General features: G+C 42.5%; 1 protein-coding gene across 1 annotated transcript in view; it reads left to right on the forward strand.

Moving 5' to 3' along the window:
* The first annotated feature begins 9,734 nt into the window (after nt 1-9,734).
* Nucleotides 9,735-22,507, forward strand: part of actr5 (actin related protein 5) — a 32,902-nt gene continuing 20,129 nt past the window's right edge. Inside the window, exons 1-3 of the mRNA XM_043710734.2 lie at nt 9,735-10,434; nt 13,302-13,525; nt 14,640-14,809. Coding sequence (XP_043566669.1) covers nt 10,045-10,434; nt 13,302-13,525; nt 14,640-14,809 — 784 coding nt within the window. The 5' untranslated portion in view covers nt 9,735-10,044. The remainder of the gene's footprint in view (nt 10,435-13,301; nt 13,526-14,639; nt 14,810-22,507) is intronic.

A 22,507-nucleotide genomic window follows, 5' to 3' on the forward strand; every position in this document is an offset into this window, starting at 1 on the left:
TTAGACTCTCATTTCCAGATTTTCTTTTAATTAAAATTGATCTCAGATTGCTCTGTGGTGGGATTTGCACATTCACCAGACCTTCTACATGAGCAGACAAGTGATAATACCACTAGGCCAACACCTTTCCTATATATTCCTGCTTTCACAGCAACCCTCCTACTCCACCTTGCAGTAGTCACTGAGGCATCCCGAACAGTTTCAAGCCTCAATATGGGAATTTGGGATGTACTACATAGTTTCCAATACTGGAATTATAAAGAATAGAAGACACAAAATATTGATAATCAACAAAGGAAGGGATAGGGAGAAGCCTTTCGTACAGCGAGTGGCTATGACAGTGCATTTGAACATTTCTCCCACTATCAGCCCATTTCAAGACTTGAAAGTTTTGACTCCTTCATGGGGTTTGTTAGAGTGTGAATACAGCTGTTTTAACCCTGTCCAAGTTCCAAAGTGTTTGTTGCTGCCTTGGATGTCACAACCCCAAAAGTGTATCTTGTGACCCCATTTGGAGTCCCGACCTGACCCCACGTTGGGAAGCCTGTGTTAGGAGCCGGAATGCGCAGTCGACGCAGGGTCATTTAAAAGAAGCTAGAATTATGTGAAAAGGAACAACTAACGTGATGCTGAGGAAAGAGATATGGGCAAGGTACAAAGTCAAATGCAAAAACAATGACTGCAGATGCTGGAAACCAGATTCTGGATTAGTGGTGCTGGAAGAGCACAGCAGTTCAGGCAGCATCCAAGGAGCTTCGAAATCGACGTTTCGGGCAAAAGCCCTTCAGGAATAAAGGCAGTGAGCCTGGAGCGTGGAGAGATAAGCTAGAGGAGGGTGGGGGTGGGGAGAAAGTAGCATAGAGTACAATGGGTGAGTGGGGAAGGGGATGAAGGTGATAGGTCAGGGAGGAGAGGGTGGAGTGGATAGGTGGAAAAGGAGATAGGCAGGTAGGACAAGTCCGGACAAGTCATGGGGACAGTGCTGAGCTGGAAGTTTAGAACTAGGGTGAGGTGGGGGAAGGGGAAATGAGGAAACTGTTGAAGTCCACATTGATGCCCTGGGGTTGAAGTGTTCCGAGGCAGAAGATGAGGCGTTCTTCCTCCAGGCGTCTGGTTGTGAGGGAGCGGCGGTGAAGGAGGCCCAGGACCTCCATGTCCTCGGCAGAGTGGGAGGGGGAGTTGAAATGTTGGGCCACGGGGCGATGTGGTTGATTGGTGCGGGTGTCTCGGAGATGTTCCCTAAAGCGCTCTGCTAGGAGGCGCCCAGTCTCCCCAATGTAGAGGAGACCGCATCGGGAGCAACGGATACAATAAATGATATTAGTGGATGTGCAGGTAAAACTTTGAAGGCTCCTTTAGGGCCTTGGATAGAGGTGAAGGAGGAGGTGTGGGCGCAGGTTTTACAGTTTCCTTTAGGGCCTTGGATGTACCTCTAGAAACCTAATGCCTTCAGATAAATGAGCTTTGTAAATACCTAGTAACTTACTTTACGGTCACTAATTCCAGATAAGTAATCAGCCAATGGCATTCTTTCTTGAGACCTGGTACATCTTTGAGGGTAAGAGGCTCAAAGTTGACGTACCTGCTGATTGGAACCAAATTAATATGCAAAGGCACACATTGGTCAGTGGATATCAGAGACGGACCTGTCGAGAGTATTCCAGATTGCTATTGACCGACCAGGCAGACTGATTTATTAATAGAATTAAGTTAGGAAAAAAATGGCTGGAAAAACACTAGCACTGAACACAGCATACATTTTCTAGTCTTACCAATAACCAGATGGAAGATTGCTTTGTGGCATTCTGGGAATACTAGCGGTACACAATGTTGGTAATAAATAATCCTGTGCCGAGCATGCCTTTAAGTGTGGAGTTAAGAGGACCATTACACAATGGACATAGGAACAGTTGTAGGCCACTCAGTCCATCAAGTCTGCTTCACCAATCATTGAAATCATGGCTGACCTGGTAACCATCAGAATTCAGAGTTAGGTTTTATTGTTACAGGTACAGTAGAACCCCCGTATCCGTGGATTCGGTTTCTGTGGTTTCAGTTATTCGTGGTTTACCTTGGCCCGATAATATTACATGGAACATTCCAGGGGGCTGCCGGGGAGGTAAATTTTCCCTTTAAATAATAGGCTTCGCTACTATCTGCAGTTTTGGGCATCCACGATTGGTCTTGGAACATATCACCCGTGGATACAGGGGCGGGAGGGACACCTGTACTCAAGTACAGGGATTTTGGAGTACAGTGAGAAGTTTACAACGTCTCCATTCATGTCGCCATCTTAGGTTCAAGGTAACTCGATACAAAATCTTTGGTAACCAGTAGAAAAATAAAGAAATAAGTTAAAAGTTCAACATTACACTTTGTGTCAATATAAACAAGAAATAAAGTTAAAAGTTCCAAGTTACAGTCCTTCTTCAGCCATGGGCCTGCAGTTGCTTCACACCGGCCTTTCCCAAAGAGGGCTCAATCTCTCTCCCACACATAAGCCTTCATTCCCTTAACGATTAAAATCTGTCAATGTCAGCCATGAGTGTACTTGGTGACCCAACTTCAACAATCCTCTGCAGTAAAAAATTGCACAGATTCACTACCCTCTGAGAGAAACTATGCCCTTTGGCCCTAGATTATCCCAGGCAGGAGTGCAAAAATTGGACTGGATTGCTATGCCAATATTTCACACCAAAAAGACAGGTTGAATGGCCTCCTTCTCGATGGGATATTTTCCTGATTGCCACCACTGGCACCTCATGGTACCTGTTGCCTCTATCACCAAGTGGCTCAGAGTAAAGGTTGTTTCAGGCAGTTCACTGCCAACAATCTTCCTTTGTTACCTTGTCGAGAGGTCAGGAGGTCATGTTGCAGCTGTAGAGCTCAATGGTTAGGCCACTTTTGGAATATTGCATTCAATTCTGATTTCCTTGCAATAGGAAAGATGTTGTTCAACTTGAAAGCGTGCAGAAAACATTTACAAGGATGTTGCCGGGGTTAGAGGGTTTGAGCTTTAGGGAGAGGATGGATAGGCTGGGACTGTTTTCCCTGGAGCATCGGAAGCTGAGGGGTGACCATATAGAGGTTTATAAAATCATGAGGGGCACGGATAGAGTGAATAGCCAAGGTCTTTTTCCCAGAGTGGGGGAGTCCAAAACTCGAAGGCATAGGTTTAAGGTGAGAGGAGAAAGATTTAAAAGGAACCTGAGGGGCAATATTTTTACACAGAGGGTGTATGGAGGACACTGAAGGTCCAACATCCTTTACTACCAAAGAGGCTGACTCCACCATTGAGTGCACAGACGACACAGGACTCCTGGCCTCGAGTGAAGCCCAGCGCGAACTCCCAGACTTGAGGAAGCCCAGCGTGGACTTCCTGCTCTAGAAGGACTGTAATGCTGAACCTTCACCTTTGTTTCTTTATTCCTCTAATTCATACCAAAGATTTTGTACCTAGGTATCTTTGTACCCAGATGGCATCGGAAATGGTGACTTTGTACAGTTTTCACTGTACTCATGTATCCCTGTACTTAAGTACATGTGACAATAAATCTAATTCTAATTCTACAAAAATTGACTCATCGACTCATAGAGTCATGCAGCACAGAAACTGACCCTTCGGTCCGAATCGTTTGTGCTGACCAGACATCAAAAATCAGTCTTATAGGAAGAAAGAGATATTCATTATCATGGATGTCACAATGCATGATGGTTGCCACACTTGGGCCAAGGGCATTCGAAGGATATGAGATAAGTATCTCAAGCAGAACAGTATAGCCGTCACAAGGATCGGTCAGCCAGCAGTGATTGTATCTTATTTATATAGCTGAGAGAGTTGTGTGGAGGCACTGCAAGATCCTTATCTCATTACATAGAACATAGAACATAGAAGAATACAGCGCAGTACAGGCTCTTTGGCCCTCGATGTTGCGCCGACCCAAGCCCACCTAACCTACACTAGCCCACTATCCTCCATATGCCTACGGAACCATCATTCCAAATGTTTGACTGGGACAAATCCAATGAGGGGATGCCGTGATGTTAATGGTTCACAGACCAATCAAGGTCAAGTTCAGGACCGAGATTACCAACCCTCAAATAAAAGACCCATTTATCTTCCAAGTTCAAGGATAACACATTCTGGAAAGATTGTGAAATGTCCAGATCACCTGGATTTGTGAAGCTTCATGAGGGGCATGGGTAGCAAGGTATTTTCCTCAGGGTAGGGGAATCCAAACTTAGAGGTTACAGGTTTAAGGTGAGAGGGAAAGATTTCAAAAGGACATGAGGAGTAACCTTTTCACACAGAGGATGGTGCCTGTATGGAATTAGCTGTCAGAGGAAGTGGTGGAGTGTGGGACAATAATGACATTTAAAAAGTATTTGTATTGGTATATGAATAGGAAGGGTTTAGAGAGATTATGGCCCCCAACAACTGGCAAATGGGACCAGGTCAGATTGGGATGTCTGGTCAACAAGGTTGAGTTCGACCAAAGGATCTGTTCCTCAGCTCTATGACTTGGTGGGAGTTGGTGTGGTAGCTAATATAATACAATTACATACAAGAATGTATCCCCAGTGTGTACTAGCTTATTTTGGGGCTGGTTAGCTCAGTTAGCTGGATGGCTGGTTTGTGTTGCAGCGTGGGTTCAGTTCCTATGCCAGCTGAGTTCACCTGCTTTCTTAACCTTGTCCCTTATCTGAGGTGTGGTAACCCTTAAGTTAAACTACCACCAGCCATCTCTCTCTAAGGAGAGAGTAGTTCTCTGGGACTGTGGTGACTTTATCTTTACAACCATTAACTAGCTACAGAAAAAAAACAACTTGGGGAGAATCTATTGTATATGGTAATGGTTCTGAAGGAGGTCATCTTATTACATTGAGCTCTGCCCAATCAGATGAGTTCACATACAGTCTGGGTTTTACATACGTCAGAGGGAGCAGATGTGTTCCATACAATTCCTGTGAGTCCTAATAATTATATCTAACTAACAATGTAATTGGACTTACTGCTATCATGCAATAAACTAGCTTGTTAACGAAGTATAGTGCTCTTATAGTCCACTGCCAGAACCAGCTGAAAGACCCTAAAGCTAAATGTGGCCCATCAGTTGACACAATCACATCAGGGTATCCCACATGTAGCAAATATTTCATGCAATATTAAAGGCTTGTTTATGAGGATAGATTAAATTTGGAGGTGCTGGTGTTGGACTGGGATGTACAAAGTTAAAAATCATACAACCACCTGATGAAGGAGCAGCGCTCCAAAAGCTAATGCTTCCAAATAAAGCTGTTGGAATCTAACCTGGTGTTGAATGATTTTTAACGAGGATCGATTGGGCAATTTAGACGAAACTCACTAGAGTTTAGAAGAACGACAGGAGATTTAACTGAGATATATAAGATGCTAAAAGGGATTGACAAAGCAGATGTAGAGTGGATGCTTCCCTTTGTGGTCAAAGTCTTAGCTAAGAGATGGCAGATTCAAAACAGAGGTGAGGAGGAATTACTTTTGTCACAGGTTGCAAATCTGTTGAATTTACTGCTCCAGAGTTTAGTGGATGATGGGAAACTTAAAATATAAAGCAAGTGATAGCCAGATGTTTAATTAGTAAGGGATAAAGGGTTATGGAGAACAGGCAAGAAATTGGAAATGGAGGCCAAGATGAGATTAACCATGATCGCATTAAAAGCAAGAACAGGCTCGAGGGGCTGAATTGTCCACTCCTATTCCGAGTTCTTATGTTCTAAGACCATAATAAGTACCTCTGTGTTTAAACTTCACTTATACCCACTGAAAAATTGGTTGGCAGCAATAAGGTAAATGTGTCCATCAAACATAAATGGGTCTGTTTCCATGGAGAAAATAGTTGGCAATACTGACTTTCATTGTTCAAGACTCGCACAAATAGCACAAATCATTATGAGGTAGTCAGTCATCTTGGAGATTCCTGACCAGCACATTGAAGAGCAAGCCACCATATCATGGTAGCCTCAGTGTAAAATTCAATTCCCTGTTGGTCTCGTGGTTAGGATTTGGTACTTTCATCACCAACTTGATCCCTGATCAGGGAATGTAGCACAAAGGTTCTTGTGGCACAGTGGTAGTATCCCTACTTTTCAGCTGGAAGGCCAAGGTTCAAGTCTCAGCACCCCACTATGAACTGGTTGATTTGAAAATATCCACAATTTAATTTCACTAATAAATTCTTTATCATTCATTGTAAAGCTGTCAACTGCTGCTCTGCAGAGCATGTCATGGAGTCATAGAGATGTACAGCATGGAAACAGACCCTTTGGTCCAACCCGTCCATGCCGACCAGATGTCCCAACCCAATCTAGTCCCACCTGCGAGCACCGGCCCATATCCCTCCAAACCCTTCCTATTCATATACCCATCCAAATGCCTCTTAAATGTTGCAATTGTACCAGCTTCTACCACTTCCTCTGGCAGCTCATTCCATACACGCAGCACCCTCTGTGTGAAAAGGTTGCCCCTTAGGTCTCTTTTATATCTTTCCCCTCTCACCCTAAACCTATGCCCACTGGTTCTGGACTCCCCGACCCAGGGAAAAGACTTTGTCTATTTATCCTATCCATCCCCCTCATAATTTTGTAAACCTCTATAAGGTCACCCCTCAGCCTCCGACGCTCCAGGAAAACAGCCCCAGCCTGTTCAGCCTCTCCCTATAGCTCAAATCCTCCAACCCTGGCAACATCCTTGGAAATCTTTTCTGAACCCTTTCAAGTTTCACAACATCTTTCCGATAGGAAGGAGATCAGAATTACACACAATATTCCAACAGTGGCCTAACCAATGTCCTGTACAGCCGCAACATGACCTCTCAACTCCTGTACTCAGTACTCTGACCAATAAAGGAAAGCATACCAAACTCCTTCTTCACTATCCTACCTACCTGCAACTCCACTTTCAAGGAGCTATGAACCTGCACTCCAAGGTCTCTTTGTTCAGCAACACTCCCTAGGACCTTACCATTAAGTGTATAAGTCCTGCTAAGATTTGCTTTCCCAAAATGCAGCACCTCGCATTTATCTGAATTAAACTCCATCTGCCACTTCTCAGCCCATTTGGTCCAGATCCTGTTGTAATCTGAGGTAACCCTCTTCGCTGTCCACTATACCTCCAATTTTGGTGTCATCTGCAAACTTACTAACGGTACGTCTTATGCTCACATCCAAATCATTTATGTAAATGACAAAAAGTAGAGGGCCCAGCACCGATCCTTGTGGCACTCCACTGGTCACAGGCTTCCAGTCTGAAAAACAACACTCCACCACCACCCTCTGTCTTCTACCTTTGAGCCAGTTCTGTATCCAAATGGCGAGTTCTCCCTGTATTCCATGAGATCTAACCTTGTTAATCAGTCTCCCATGGGGAACCTTGTTGAACGCCTTACTGATGTCCATATAGATCACATCTACTGCTCTGCCCTCATCGATCTTCTTTGTTACTTCCTCAAAAAACTCAATCAAGTTTGTGAGACATGACTTCCCACACACAAAGCCATGTTGACTATCCCTAGTCAGTCTTTGCCTTTCCAAATACATGAACATCCTGTCCCTCAGAATTCCCTCCAACAACTTGCCCACCATCGACGTCAGGCTCACCGGTCGATAGTTCCCTGGCTTGTCTTTACCGTCCTTCTTAAACAGTGGCACCACGTTTGCCAACCTCCAGTCTTCCTGCACCTCACCTGTGACTATCAATGATACAAATATCTCAGCTACAGGCCCAGCAATCACTTCTCTAGCTTCCCACAGAGTTCTAGGGTACACCTGATCAAGTCCTGGGGATTTATCCACCTTTACCTGTTTCAAGACATCCAGCACTGTCTGCTGTCAATTCTGACTGCTACTTAAATTCTATTAACTCTCTGCTTTGTCGTTAAAATTATGTTTCTTCGTAATATATTTATATCTCTGTACTGCTTTCTGGGTTTTCCTGTCAAAAATGGTTGTCACCCATCTTTTACCTACTTCTTGTAACGCATAATGGATGATTTTCTGTGTTTCACATTCCAAAACACCATGCATTGTCTTCTACACAAATTTCTAAAAATCGTTCCCTGGCTGCAGTCCTTCTAAATCCATCTGCCAAAATCCCAGTTTAATTAAAATCCCAGTCCCTATAATTTTTTAGCTTCTCTTGACTTTTCTTGTTTTCTCAGACTCTCTCATTAGATTTCTTTAGATTTGCCCTTTTCTTGCTTAAATAAATTTTGAGGCCTTCTTAATTTGGCAGCCATGGTCTAAATTTATTTTCTTGCCCCTTTATGGGCTTCTCATAGTTGCACCTTGTAGAAACTAATGGACATGATGGTGGTGCTCATTGTGTGAAGTGATAGCACTGATCTCTAACTCCCTGGGCCTTTCCTTTCTGGTCCTTCCACTGTACTATAAAGATATCCACATGTCCCTGAGGGATACCTAATTTTACAACCAGAACTTTCTCTTGGTCCCTAAAAAGATCTTCTTCATCAAGGCCTCTATCTTTTCATAAATGTGCATGGACCTCCTACTCCATGCGGTGGTGATCTCTGCATGGAATTCAAATTCATGCTGTTGCTTCCCAGAAGACTTTTCCTGGTTAACCAGATGTTTTACCATCTGATATCAACAAATACAACTAAATTACAAGGCAGGCATGATTATGGAGGACTCACAGGAGCTGTACTGAATCTTTGGAAGTGTCATCCTCAAAAGCAGAGGTCAAAGCAGAATCATTGAATATTTTTTAAGGCAGAGATATATAGATTCCTGAGAAGTATAGGGGTGAAAGATTATCAGGGGATATTTGGGAGGGCAGAGTAATGTGCAGAGAATGCACAGTTCTGAGGAAGTCATACTGGACTTGAAATATTAAGTCTGTTTCTCTAAGGATGTTGTGAAACTTGAAAGGGTTCAGAAAAGATTTACAAGGATGTTGCCAGAGTTAGAGGATTTGAGCTATAGGGAGAGGTTGAATAGGCTAGGGCTGTTTTCTCTGGAGCGTCGGAGGCTGAAGGGTGACCTTCATGAGGTTGATAAAATCATTAGCAGCATCGATAGGGTATATAGACAAGGCTTTCCCCTAGGGTGGGGGAGTCCAGACTAGAGGGCATAGGTTTAGGGTGAGAGGGGAAAGATATAAAACAGACCTACGGGGCAACTTTTTCACACAGAGGGTGGTACGTGTATGGAATAAGCTGCCAGAGGATGTGGTGGAGGCTAGTACCATTACAACATTTAAAATACATCTGGATGGGTATACGATTAGGAAGGATTTGGAGGGATATGGGCCGGGTGCTGGCAGATGGGACTAGATTGGGTTGGGATATCAGGACGGCATGGACGAGTTGGACCGAACGGTCTGTTTCCGTGCCGTACATTTCTATGACTTTACAGATGCTGCTGGACCTATTGGGTTTCTCCAGCGCTGTCTGTGTTTGGAGTACATGAGAGCAACTTTAGTCTTGTTGAGTGGCACAGTAGGTTAGAGGAGTTGAGCAGCCCACTCCAGCTTGTATGTTTGTACCTGCTCCTCAGTGTGATACTTACTGCATGGGACTTTAATCTAAAGCACTGAGCTGTCATTATTCAGGTATTTTCCTAATCACACAACACCAGGTTATAGTCCAACAGGTTTATTTGGAAGCACTAGCTTTCGGAGCACTGCTCCTTCATCAGGTGGTTGTGGAGAATAAAATTGTAAGACACAGAATTTACAGCAATACTTTACAATGTGATGTAACTGAAATTATATATTGAAACCTGGTGTTGTGTGATTTTTAACTTTGTACACCCTAGTCCAACACATCTCCAAATCATTTTCCTAATCAACCTGTTCAGGAATGTTATTACAATCTCTGGAGCAGGTGGGACTTGGACGCCGGGTCTCCTGGCTCTGAGGTAGGAACACTACCACTGCACCACCAGAGCCTGTATCTCTTTGCGTCTACAGTAGGAACTGAAGTGTCGCGGAACGTATTGTCAGCGCTCACGGGAGCCCGGGGGGGTTGTTTTTGTGGGTGCGCCAAGATGGCGGCGACCATCGGTGCGGATTTCACGGAACCGCCGCCGAATATTTTCTATTTTCGGGACCCGAAGCCGGTGGCGGATCCGATCGACGATCCGGGAAAGATCCCTGGATGGAGTCCGGGCCAGGTGCCTCTGGTGGTGGATAACGGGTCTTTCCAGTGCCGGGCCGGCTGGGCCCTGGACCCGAAGCCGCGGCTTCAGTTTAAAAACGTTTCGGCGCGGAGCCGCGGCGCCTCCCGCAGCGACACCCAGGTCGGCAACGACATCCGCAACCTGGAGGTGGTCCGCTGGCTGCTCAAGTCCCAGTTCGACAGGAACGTGGTGGTGAATTTCGACCTTCAGGAGCAGGTGTTCGACCACGTGTTCCAGCACCTTGGCATCACCTCCGAGGTCAGAGTTCACCCTGGGGACAGGTCACAATGTTGTTAAATGTCCTCACAGTCTCACCAACACAATAAACTGTGCCCCTGTAATGGCGGGCTCTGCCTCAATACAGGGTGAGCTGTGTCACCGATATGGTAAAAACAATGACTGCAGATGCTGGAAACCAGATTCTGGATCAATGGTGCTGGAAGAGCACAGCAATTCAGGAAGCATGCCTGCCAGGTGATACCCCTGGCATGGGAAGCTGTGCCCTTTCGCATCAATCTGTGCCCTGCTGAAGGCGTGTTGCCCTCCCCTCAAATCACGTCAAGCTGAACCCCTGACATGTCAGATTTTACCCCAGGTGGAGCAAGTTGTGGCCAGGATGAGACATGTGGCCCTGACATGTCAAGATGAACCTCTGACATAGTCGAAAAGTGTGGCGCTGGAAAAGTAAGCAGTTCGGGCAGCAGGAGAGTTGACGTTTTGGGCAAAACTGAAAATGTGTTGCTGGTGCTGGAACAGCGCAGCAGGTCAGGCAGCATCCAGGGAACAGGAGAATCGACGTTTCGGGCATAAGCCCTTCTTCAGGAAGCCCTTCTTATGCCCGAAACGTCGATTCTTCTGTTCCCTGGATGCTGCCTGACCTGCTGCGCTGTTCCAGCAACACATTTTCAGCTCTGATCTCCAGCATCTGCAGACCTCACTTTCTCCTCAAAGATTTTGGGCAAAAGCCTTTCAGGAATGTCAGATTAAAGTCATGCCCTGGATGAGGCATGCTGTGCCCCTGACACATCAGGTTGAACCCCTGACATGTCGGCTTGTACCCTGCATGGGGCATGTTGTGCCCTGGTTGCAACCCCTAACATGTTAAACTGAACCGCTGACATGAGAAGCTGTGTCCTGGAAGGGGAAAGCTGTGCCCTAATATGATAAACTATGTCTCTGATATAGTAAACTGTTACTCTATCATGGCAAAGCCTAACTGACGGGGCATAATGTGACCTGATACATTGAACAATGGTGATATGATGTAGCATGAACACAATATGGTGCTGCTTGCCTCAGTGTGTCATCATAGGGTGTGCCATGCCACACTGGATCAGGATTTAATAGCAAAATAACAGTAATTTTAACGCACATGCCAGTACGCTGTAAGAAAGAAAATATAATTTGTGGCAAGTAAAGAGTAAGTTTTGAATCACAACATTTTGATCGTCAGTTTGCCCCATATTATGATACAGCCTTGGAACTTGCCATGCCAAATAAGTGTGATGAGCTGGCTGGGCTTCGCTTGTCACTCCTTTATCACTTGTTATTACTTTTCTTCAGCTGCATGTTAACCAGACTGCAGTGCTTTAAATTCTGAAGATTGTAAGTTTTGGCCCTATAAAAAAAAGGGGGGGATAAAGAGATGAAGGATGAACTGAACAGATATTTTGCGTTGGTCTTCACCGAGGGAGGATACAAGTAGCATTCCTGTAAATCAGGAATTGCAAGAGAAGGAGGAATTCAAGAAAATTACAATTACCGAGGAAATAGTACTGAGTAAATTGTTGGAGTTGATAAGTCCCTTGATCCCATTGGTTTTATCCTAACGTGTTAAAAGAGGTAGCCAGTGAAATTGTTGATACTTTGGTTTTGGGTAAAACCAATGGGATTAGATTAGATTCGATAAGTAATCTAATCTAATCCCATTGGTTTTAGCCTAGTTTGTTAAAAGAGGTAGCCAGTGAAATTGTTGATACTTTGGTTTTAACTTTGGAAAACTCACTTTTCATCAGTTGCTCCTTTCAGGGAAGCTTCCTTTAGACTGGAAAATAACTAATGTAACTAATTTAATTAGAAAGAGACAAAGGCAGAAAGAAGGAAGCTACAGGTCAGTGAGCTTAACATCAATCATACGATCATTAAAACAGGGCATTTAGATAGATTCAAGGCACCGCCAACAAGACAAATCATGTGTTGTTAATTTATTGTCATTCTTTAAAGAAGAACTTGTGCTTTAAATAAAGAGGAAGCAGTGGATGTATTGTATTTAGATTTCCAGAAGGTATTTGATAAAGTGCCACATCATCGGTTGTTTGGAAAATAGAAGCTCATGATGTAGGGGGCAATGTATTGGCATGGATAGAAGATTGGTTGCTGACAGAAAGTCAAGAGCTGGAATAAGTGGGTCATTTTCAGGCTGGCAGGGTGGCTTGAGTGGTTGCCACAGGATTCGGTGCTGGGCCCTCAACTGTAAAACTTATATAAATGATTTGGGTGATAGAATTAAAGGTATGGTAGCTAATTCTGCTCACGATATGTAAGAAAGTGTGTTGTGAAGAGGTTATAAGGAGCCTACGGAGGGATATAGATAAGTTGAGTGCATTGTCCAAGATCTGGCAGGTGGATTACAATGTAGAAAAAAGCAGTTTGCCCTATGAGGAAAGGCTAGGCCTATATCCTTTGGAGTTCAGAAGAGTTAGAGGTGACTTAATTGAAACATATAACATCCTGAGGGGACTTGACGAGGTGGATGTTGCAAAGATGTTTCCTCTCTTGGGAGAATCTAAAAGTAGGAGTCATAGTTTAAGAATAAGAGGTTATCCATTTGAAACAGAGATGAAGAAACATTTTTTTCTCTCTCAGAAGGCTGTGCGCTTCCTCATAAGTCAGTGGGTGCACAGTCTTTAAATATTTTTAAGGTAGAGGTGGATAAATTCTTGATGACCAAGCAAATGAAAGATTGTCGGGAATGTGCAGGAATATAGGATTGAGATTTAAATCAGATCCACCATGATTTTATTGAATGGCAGAGCAGGATCAAAGGGTTGAGAGAAGTGGCCAGTTTTTCTTCCTTGTTCATATATTCACATTATACTAATTGGTACTGTTTGTATCTATCACAGTTTTGCGTGGAACATCCAATCGTTTTAACAGAAGCACCATGTAATCCACTGTATTCACGACAGTTGATGTCCGAGCTCCTGTTTGAGTGCTACCACGTTCCCAAGGTGTCATATGGAATTGACGATCTTTATAGCTTTTGGCGCAATAACAAACACCCCGCCACTGGATTGATTGTTTCCTCTGGGTATCACTGCTGTCACATTCTGCCTGTGCTGCATGGCAGGTTTGTAAAGCACAAACATGAAAACTTTAAAAACATGCTACACGGAGCTGCAGATTAGACAAAATAATAGATAATAAATGTTGCAAATCCAAAACAAAAAATAATAATGTGAGAAACTTAGAACAGCTCAATCAGACTTTGAACTGTTAATATTTCAAGTGCTCCATCATTCTCTTTCATGCACTCTCAGACTTGTAATATTAGTTTGATTGTGTATCATTCCCGCACTGTGGGCAATATTTTTGTCCTTATTCAAGGAAGTGTATTAGCAGCAGTTCAGAGGAGGTTTACCAGATTAATGCTTGGAACAGGTGGGCTATCTTATGAGGAAAATTTGGATAGGCTGAGCTTACATCCTCTGGAGTTTAGAAGGATATGAAACATTTAAGATCCTGCCGGCTCTTGACCAGGAGCATGTGGGAAGGATGCTTCCTCTTATGGGAGAATATAGAATGAAGGGTCACTGTTCAAAATAAGGGGTTGCCCATTTAAGACACAAATAAAAAGACATTTTCCACACAGAGGTTGTGAGTCTTTGGAACTCTGTCCTGGAAAGGCAGAGGAAATAGATTCCTTAAATATTTTTAAGGTGCAGGTAGATAGATTCTTGATAATCAAAGGAGTGATCAAGTGGGTGGGAATATGGAGTAATCCGAGCAGCCATGATCGTGTTGAATAGCAGAATGGCCTACTTCTGCTCCTAACTCATATGCTCACAATCTTTTGAATTGTTGGTTTCAAATTTATTATCCAAAACTAATTAGAAAGAAAAGCATTTACATTAATAAAGCATCTTGTGTGATATCCCAAAGTGTTTCACAAGAAATTAGTTATTTTGAAAGTGTAGTCAGCATTGTAGAGGAACACAGCATAGTGTTGTGAACACGTTCTTTTCTGGATTCTGTTCGTAAGTTAGGAACACAACACAGGGCAACGTAATATAGCATTTTGTCATTATAAGACAGATCTTTAAAATTACACCCTGTGTGAGATCACGTTTTTAAGTATGAGCGTTTGTAAGTCAGGTGTTTATACATCAGGAACTTTTGTATTTATCTTATTTCACATGTCTCTCTGTATGTGCACCAATGGATGTTTCCTTGATGAACCCTAGGTTGGACGCTCATAACAGTAAAAGGATTAATCTGGGTGGAAGCCAGGCAGCATCATACATGCAGCGACTGCTGCAGCTAAAGTATCCTGGCCACTTGCCGGCTATAACACTCAGCAGAATGGAAGAGATTCTCCACGAACATTGTTACATTGCAGCCGACTACATGGAAGGTAATTCTTGTTCTTATCCTGTTGATACATTCTTTGAAATAAGCAACTTGGCAGAGATTGTGTCACTTGGAAGGCTAAATGTCATGTGGTTATTGTGATCCACCGGACTAGAATGTTTGGTCAGAGGGGTGATTTTCTGGAATATTTTATCCTCAAGCTGTCCTGAAGTTTTCCTCCAATTTTTTTGTCTTCTCCCCAAAGGTTACAGGTTAAGGTGGAAGATGTGTTTAGTCAGGAAGTTGCAGCCATATAGAGTCACTTGATAAACCAGTGGATCATTTCTTGTCTGTCAGTTTCCCATGTTTCAAATTGGCTGAAGTCAATCCTGAAAGAGGGATGTTCTGATCTGGTTTAGCTTTCATTGGACGTATTCACCTGTTAAATAGTACAGTCAGTCCTCCAGTGGTGCAGTGGAAAGGTTCCACCGCGATATGATGGGCTGGAAAGCCTGATGTTTTGTTCCATTCCCTGCTGGCATGTCTGATTTTAATTAGTCAGTCATAACTTGTGAGAAATGGCTTCAGTGGTCAGGATTCTGTCTCACCCAAATGATCTGGGCTGAAAAGTATGCACATGCAGTTGTGGACAAGATCTGAATCAGTCTGATGCACTAACTAGGACTCATGTTCAAATATGACCTGAAGATTAGGATAGGTCAAATAGCAATAGTTCAAGATGGTGCTCACACCCACATTCTCCCCAACTCTGCCCAGGAGTCCTAATTCAGGATTTAACAGACAGATTCAGGAAGTCAAATGCAATGTTAGCATTAATTTCGTGAATGCTGGAATACAAGAGCAGAGATGTACTGCTGAAGCTCTATAAAGATCTGGTCAGACCGCATTTGGAATATTGTGAGCGGTTATGGGCCCCATGTCCAAGGGAAGATGTGATTGCCTTGGAGAGGTCCAGATGAGGTTCAAGAGCATGATCCCAGGGATGAAGGGCTTGTCATACGAGGAATATTTGAGGATTCTGGTTCTGTATTTGATGGAATTTAGAAGGATGAAGGTGTTAGGTTCTTTTCCCGAGGTTTCACACATGAGGTGCAATTCACACACACCAACATCTGCAAACAGTTAAAGTTTATTAAAGCCTGTACAAGGTACGTGACTCCCTTTGACCCTCCTCGCAGGCATGTGACGTCGAGTCAAAAGGGGGCTCTGAATAAAGAAAACACATCCCCCTTTATACAGGTCAGTTGGTCATGCTCACAGATACTCTGGCCACTCCTCCACAGTCACATGCCATTCAAGACAACCCTCAGTGACTCCCTCACAGTCACATGTTACCCCAGGTACAATGGTAGGATGACATCATCCTCAGAGATAATGCAAATGTAAATGCCCCAATCCTGGGGAATCGTTATGCAAACAATCTCCTGACTCAGTGATTTCCTAAGACAATGCAGGTGCGACATACCTAGCTTCAGGGGATGGCTAGAAAGCATTTCTGACTGGAAGAGATTGAGTGATAATTTAATTTGGTAATAATAGGGGAGTAGTTGCACATGACTGTCTGAATTGGGTGGGGGTCATTCGCACTCCTGCTTGACTGTCGTCCCCGCCCACTTCCAGAATGTTCACTCAGTGCAGTTCAACTCTTCAATATTACATTAATGTCCAGAGAGATGTTCCAATTTAATTTTTTTAACATTACAAAGAGGTCCTCATTCAGAATACTGAGAGGTCTGGGTAGAGTGGATGTGGAGAAGATGTTTTCACGAGTAGGAGAGACTAGGACCTGAGGACACGGCTTCAGAGTGAAGGGATGACTGTTTAGAACTGAGATAAGGAGAAATTTCTTCAGCCAGAGGGTGATGAACATCCAGAGGGCTGTTGAGGTCAAGTCATTGAGTCTCGTTAAGACAAAGATACATTGATTCTTGATTAGTAAGGGGATCAAAGGTTGCGGAGAGAAGGCAGGAGAATGGGGTTGAGATACATATCAGCCATGATTGAATGATGGAGCATATCCGATGGGCCAAATGGCGTAATTCTGCTCCTATTTCATATGGTATAAATGGTTGCTGGTGAAGTGGAGAGGAAATTGGAAAATGGGAATACCAATGGAGTTATTTGACCTCTGCAAATGAAATGCTTATGTAAAATGTTGAACTTTACTGTTTAATTTCTCTATTTCTTTTGTGATCTGAAAATGTCAAATTGTTTTAGGTAATGATTTTGTGAGGTGGCAGATCCTTTTGATATATAACAGAAGTTTTTGGAATCTTGTGCTTTTGTTGGATGTGATAATGTAGTGACTTTGTTATTGGGCTTAGTAAACTGAAGAGGTAAACTACAGTTCCATAGCCCTGATTTCAAATCCCAATAAATTCCATAATTTCAAAATAAATCTGGAGGAAAAAAAACAAGTGTCAGTAATGTGATCTTGATACTACCGATTGTGATTAAAAGTAAACACAAGCTTGATGGTGTCTTTTGAGGAAGAAAACCTGTCTGTCCTGACTATGACTCCAAACCCACAACAAAATGCTTGACTCTCAATTACTGTCTAAACAAATTGATGGTCTTTTGATCCAATGTAAAGCTGTCATGAGGGTCTGTAGCAGTTCAAGATGGTGGCTCAGCCCTACATTCTCCCCAACTCTGTCGCTAGCTCATGGTTGTCAAATTTGAATCACATTTTACAATTGAATCCACAATCTAATATCTATAATAACAGATTATACCCTGATTATACCCCTCAAACTTACATGTGTCCATATCTGTGATTCAGGCATACCTGGTGATAGGCTTTATTAATGTGTTAGCATTAATTGATAGCATTAGTTGATATTCTTGCTCACACAGTATAAAATCCTTTCATCTGTGAAATTGTACTCATTTCATGGGAAGAGGTGGAGGGCATTCAGCTCGTCAAGTCTGCTCTATCATTTAACATGACCATTGCTGATTCAGCCTTTCAATGCCCTTTACTGAATCTATGCCCATAATCCTGTATGCCAACGGTTATCAGAAATTTATTGATCTTTACTTTAAACATACCTAAAGACTGAGTTTCCGTAACCCTCTGAGGTAGAGAATTCCAACGATTTATTTCCGTCTAAATAAAAAAGTTCTCGTCATCTTGATCCCAAGTGGCATCTTCCTTGTTTTTAAACAATGCCTTTAAGAATTTCGTAGGTTTTGACAGGATCACCTCTCATTCTTTGAAACACTGGAGAACACAGATTCAGTTTTCCCAATGTGTAGTCATAGAACAGCCCCACCATCGCAGTAACAAATCTGATGAACCTCCATTTCACTCTTGCTATGACAAAGTAGAGACTAAAACTGCATACACTGCCCCATGCACTGTCTGACCAAACTTACATACAATTGAAACAGACTTCACTGCCTCTCTACTCAATCATTTTGTGGTGTATAGAATAAGCTGCCAGAGGACGTAGTGGATGCTAGTACAATTACAACGTTTAAAAGGCATCTGGATGGGTGCATGAGTAGGAAAGGTTTAAAGGGATATGGGCCAAATGCTGGCAAATGGGACTGGATTAATTTAGATATCTGGTCGGTATGGACAATTTCAACTGAAGAGTTTGTTTCTGTGCTGTACCTCTCAATACTCTATGTATGAACTATCTCTACAGCCACCTCTTTCATCTCTCTGGAATTTAAGATATCAGGCCCGATAGATTTATTAACTTTCAGCTGCATTAATTTCTCAGGTACTACCTACCAAAACTAATTTCTTTCAACTCCTCTTTAATTCTAGGCAATTTCCTGGATCTTCCATAGTGAAAACAGATACAAAGTAATAATTTAGCTTCCCTGCTATTTCTCTATTCCCCATTCCAAATATTTTTAATTCTGCCTGTAATGGGTGGTGGTAGAGGGTTGCTTTGCAGACTGGAAGCCTGTGACCTGCGGTGTGCCACAATGATTGGTGCTGGGTCCACTGCTTTCCGTCATTTATATCAATGATTTGAATGTGAACGTAAGAGGTATAGTGAGTAAGTTTGCAGATGACACCAAAATTGGAGGTGTGATGGACAGCAAAAAGGTTACCTCAGAGTACCACAAGATCTTGATCAGATGGGCCAATGGGCTGAGAATTGGTAGATGGAGTTTAGTTTAGACAAATGTGAGCTGCTGCATTTTGGAAAGGCAAATCAAGGCCGGATTTATACACTTAATGGTAAGGTTCTAGGGAGTGTTACTGAACAAAGAGACCTCGGATTGCAGGTTCATAGCTCCTTGAAAGTGGAGTTGCAGGTAGATAGGATAGTGAAGAAGGCGTTTGGTATGCTTGACTTTATTGGTCAGAACATTGAGTACAGGAGTTGGGAGGTCATGTTGCGGCTATACAGCACATTGGTTTGGCCACTTCTGGAATATTGCGTGCAGTTCTGGTCTCCCTCCTATTAGAAGGATGTTGTGAAACGTGAAAAGGTTCAGAAAAGATTTACAAGGATGTTGCCATGGTTGGTGGGTTTGAGCTACAGGGAGAGCAGAATCGACTGGGCCTGTTTTCCCTGGAGCATCAGAGGCTGAGGGGTGACTTTATAGAGGTTTGTAAAATCATGAGGGGCACGGATAGGGTAAAAATACAAGGTCTATCTGGGCGAGTCCAGAACTAGATGGCATAGGGTGAGAGGGGAAAGATTTAAAAGAGACCTAAAGGGCAACGTTTTCACGCAGAGGGTGGTGCATGTATGGAATGAGCTGCCAGAAGAAGTGGTGGAGGCTGGTACAATTGCAATGTTTAAAAAGCATCTGGATGGGTATATGAATAGGGAGGGTTTGGAGAGATATGAGCCAAATGCTGGCAAATAGGACTAGATTAATTTAGGATATCTGGTTGGCATGGACGAGTTGGACTGAAGGGACTGTTTCTGTGCTGTACCTCCCTGTGACTCTATTATTCTTAACCAGAAGTTTCATTTTCATATATATGTTATATGAAAGTTTTTACACTCTATTTTTATGATTTTTGCTTGATTGCATGCATATTGTAATCTCCCTTATCAGTATTTTGGTCCTTCTTGCTGTATCCTAAATACTTCCCAATCCTTATATTTACTACTGTTTCTGGCAATATATTAAGCTTTTTTTTAAATCTCATTTAATCGTCTAACTTATTTTATCAGCCATTTATTTTAAATCCTTGCTCACGTTATATAGGTATCAGTTACTTTATCAACCATAATTGACTGACCTTTTTTGTTTGTTGAAGGAATTTTGAGCTGCAGTAAGCCATGTAATAGTCCTTCAACATTCTTTATTCATTGCCCAGGCACAGTCACACCTTTTCCAAATCAGCCAATTTGTGCTTTATACCTTCATGAGTTCCCTTATTCACATTGAACTTCCTTACTTCAGATTAAACTATCTAAATCTACATATGCGTGTGGTATAAGCGATGGACTGCAGTTACCTTGTGACCTCGGTAACTGAGTTAGTTAGTTCAGTGAAGTTTGAGAGTTATGTGGTCAAGCTGCTCTCTCTCTCTACATTATTTGGGGAGCATCCTTTATACGCCATTACTCTTGGAACGATAATTTCCGGTTGATTTCAAGCAAAACAAAAGTTAAGCAGTTCCCTGGAGTATGAAATGTCTTGAAGAAATGTCTTGATATTTCGGGCTTAATTAAACAGGGAGAATGTTTTTCTGGATTCCACGGGCTTGATGTAATGAAAAACGGGAAAAGAACTGGAAAGGAGAAGGACTGAGGCCAAGTGAGGACTAATTGAACATGTACCATGTGAGGCAGCAGATCCACTCTCAGAGAAACAAAAATTAAAGGAAGAATTCAGATTCAGACCAGAGACGAGCAGTGGTACATCCTGGTGGAGGCACAAAATAAAATGAAAAAAACCATGTTTCCTGTTGTGGATTACTACACAATAATAACAGTAATAATGATAATATATCTGTGAGAATGTTGACTAAGAACATAATTAGACTGGAACTGTGAGCCTCGCTGTACAGTTGAGTATCCTGCCAACATTTATTGGTTATTGTTGCACATAGAGAACAGTCATTTAGATAGAATACCTGGTGCCTGTACAACTTGAGCAAGGAACTAAATTAGAAAGTCCTTGCTAAAAGGCTTCATTTTCATTGGGAGCAAATCTTTATTGTGCAAGTTTGGGGAAATTGCTGTGGATCTGATCCAATGATCTGAAGGGCAATGAAGATTTGTTGCATTACAGAATTTCTCTGATGTAGAAAGTTTAGTGATTAAGTATCAGATTGTTGGTCCCAAGATTAGACGAAGAAAGAAAGCAGCATTCGTGACGTTGGGTTGACCCATTTGGCTGCACTAAGAGTGTGTTGATGATCATGAACTGCTGTTGATCGTTGGAGAAACCCATCTGGTTCAGTTATTTCCTGTCAGGAAGGAAACTGCCATCCTTAACTCGTCTGGCCATCATGTGAATCCGGCCCCACTGCACCATGGTTAACTACTGTCTGAGTAATTAGGGATGGGCAATAAATGTTGACCCAGCCAGTGATGCTCACATCTTGTGAATGACTAAAAGAAAATTAACTACTTTGTGGAGTTGTAGTAACTGTTGTATTTACCACAGCAGCCTATTTACACAGTCGATCACATAAACATCAATGAAATAATGACCACACAAACAGTTTCTTTTCTAAAATTATGTCTTTTGGAATGTAAATGTAGGCCAGGGTGCATTGTCCAGTGCTTTAATATTCTTCAAAATAGTGCCATGACATCTTTTGTGTCCACCTGATGGGATTGACTTGGTCTTGGTATAACATCTGATATCAGGACTGTATTGAAGTGAGCGCCTCGGCTTTGTGCTTGAATCTCTGGAGTGAGACTTGAATCTGCAACCTTTTGATTCTGACATGGCATTACCAATGATGAAGAGAAAATATTTGTGTTCAAGATACATAATAAAAATTGATACAGGAGTAGTTTTAAAAGAGTATGGGGTGATATATATCAATCACGTCAAAGGAAATCAAATATTTGTTTATCTTCTGCATCCAGATCAGTATTACTTGCACTGCTTTTTGAACCTTTATGTAGTTAATGTGAACATATAAAATACATACTTTAAATTTTGCATATGCTAATCTGATAACATGTTTTAATTTTGGAAATTTGATTACTTTTTTCATGTTAGCATCAGCATTGAATGCATGCAAATACATGATAACACTGGATTTGTTTACAAAAGAATTAGGGTTCCCCATAGCCAATAAATTGCTATGATCTATGACCTCATTGCCTCCTGCTTCAGTATGGTGCTTCTTTTTTACTGTACTCTCAAAACCTTTATAGACAAGATTGGCAATATAATTGCTGGTTGTACTGAATAATGCACAAATTCATGCTCGTTAGAAATTTAATTTGTTATGACTAAACAAAACCCCCTCAAAACATTTCAACAAAGTAAAAACTCCAAAAACTCAACAGTCTATCGGTGGAGGAGGCCCAGGACTTGCATGTCCTTGGCGGAGTCAGAGGGGGAGTTGAAGTCATCGTCCACCACCATATGCTAGCCACGCGATGACTGGAGGAAGAACACCTCATCTTCTGCCATGGGATGCTTCAACCACATGGAATCAATGTTGATTTCAACAGTTTCCTCATCTCCCCTCCCCCCACCTCATCCCAGATCCAACCCTCCAAATTGACACCACCCTCTTGAACTATCCTACCTGTCCATCTACCTTCCCACCTATCTGCTCCACCCTCCA

Source organism: Chiloscyllium plagiosum, unplaced genomic scaffold (genome assembly GCF_037043375.1).
Source record: "Chiloscyllium plagiosum isolate Xiang-an unplaced genomic scaffold, Cpla_swu_hap1 HiC_scaffold_15, whole genome shotgun sequence".
NCBI lineage: Eukaryota > Metazoa > Chordata > Chondrichthyes > Orectolobiformes > Hemiscylliidae > Chiloscyllium > Chiloscyllium plagiosum.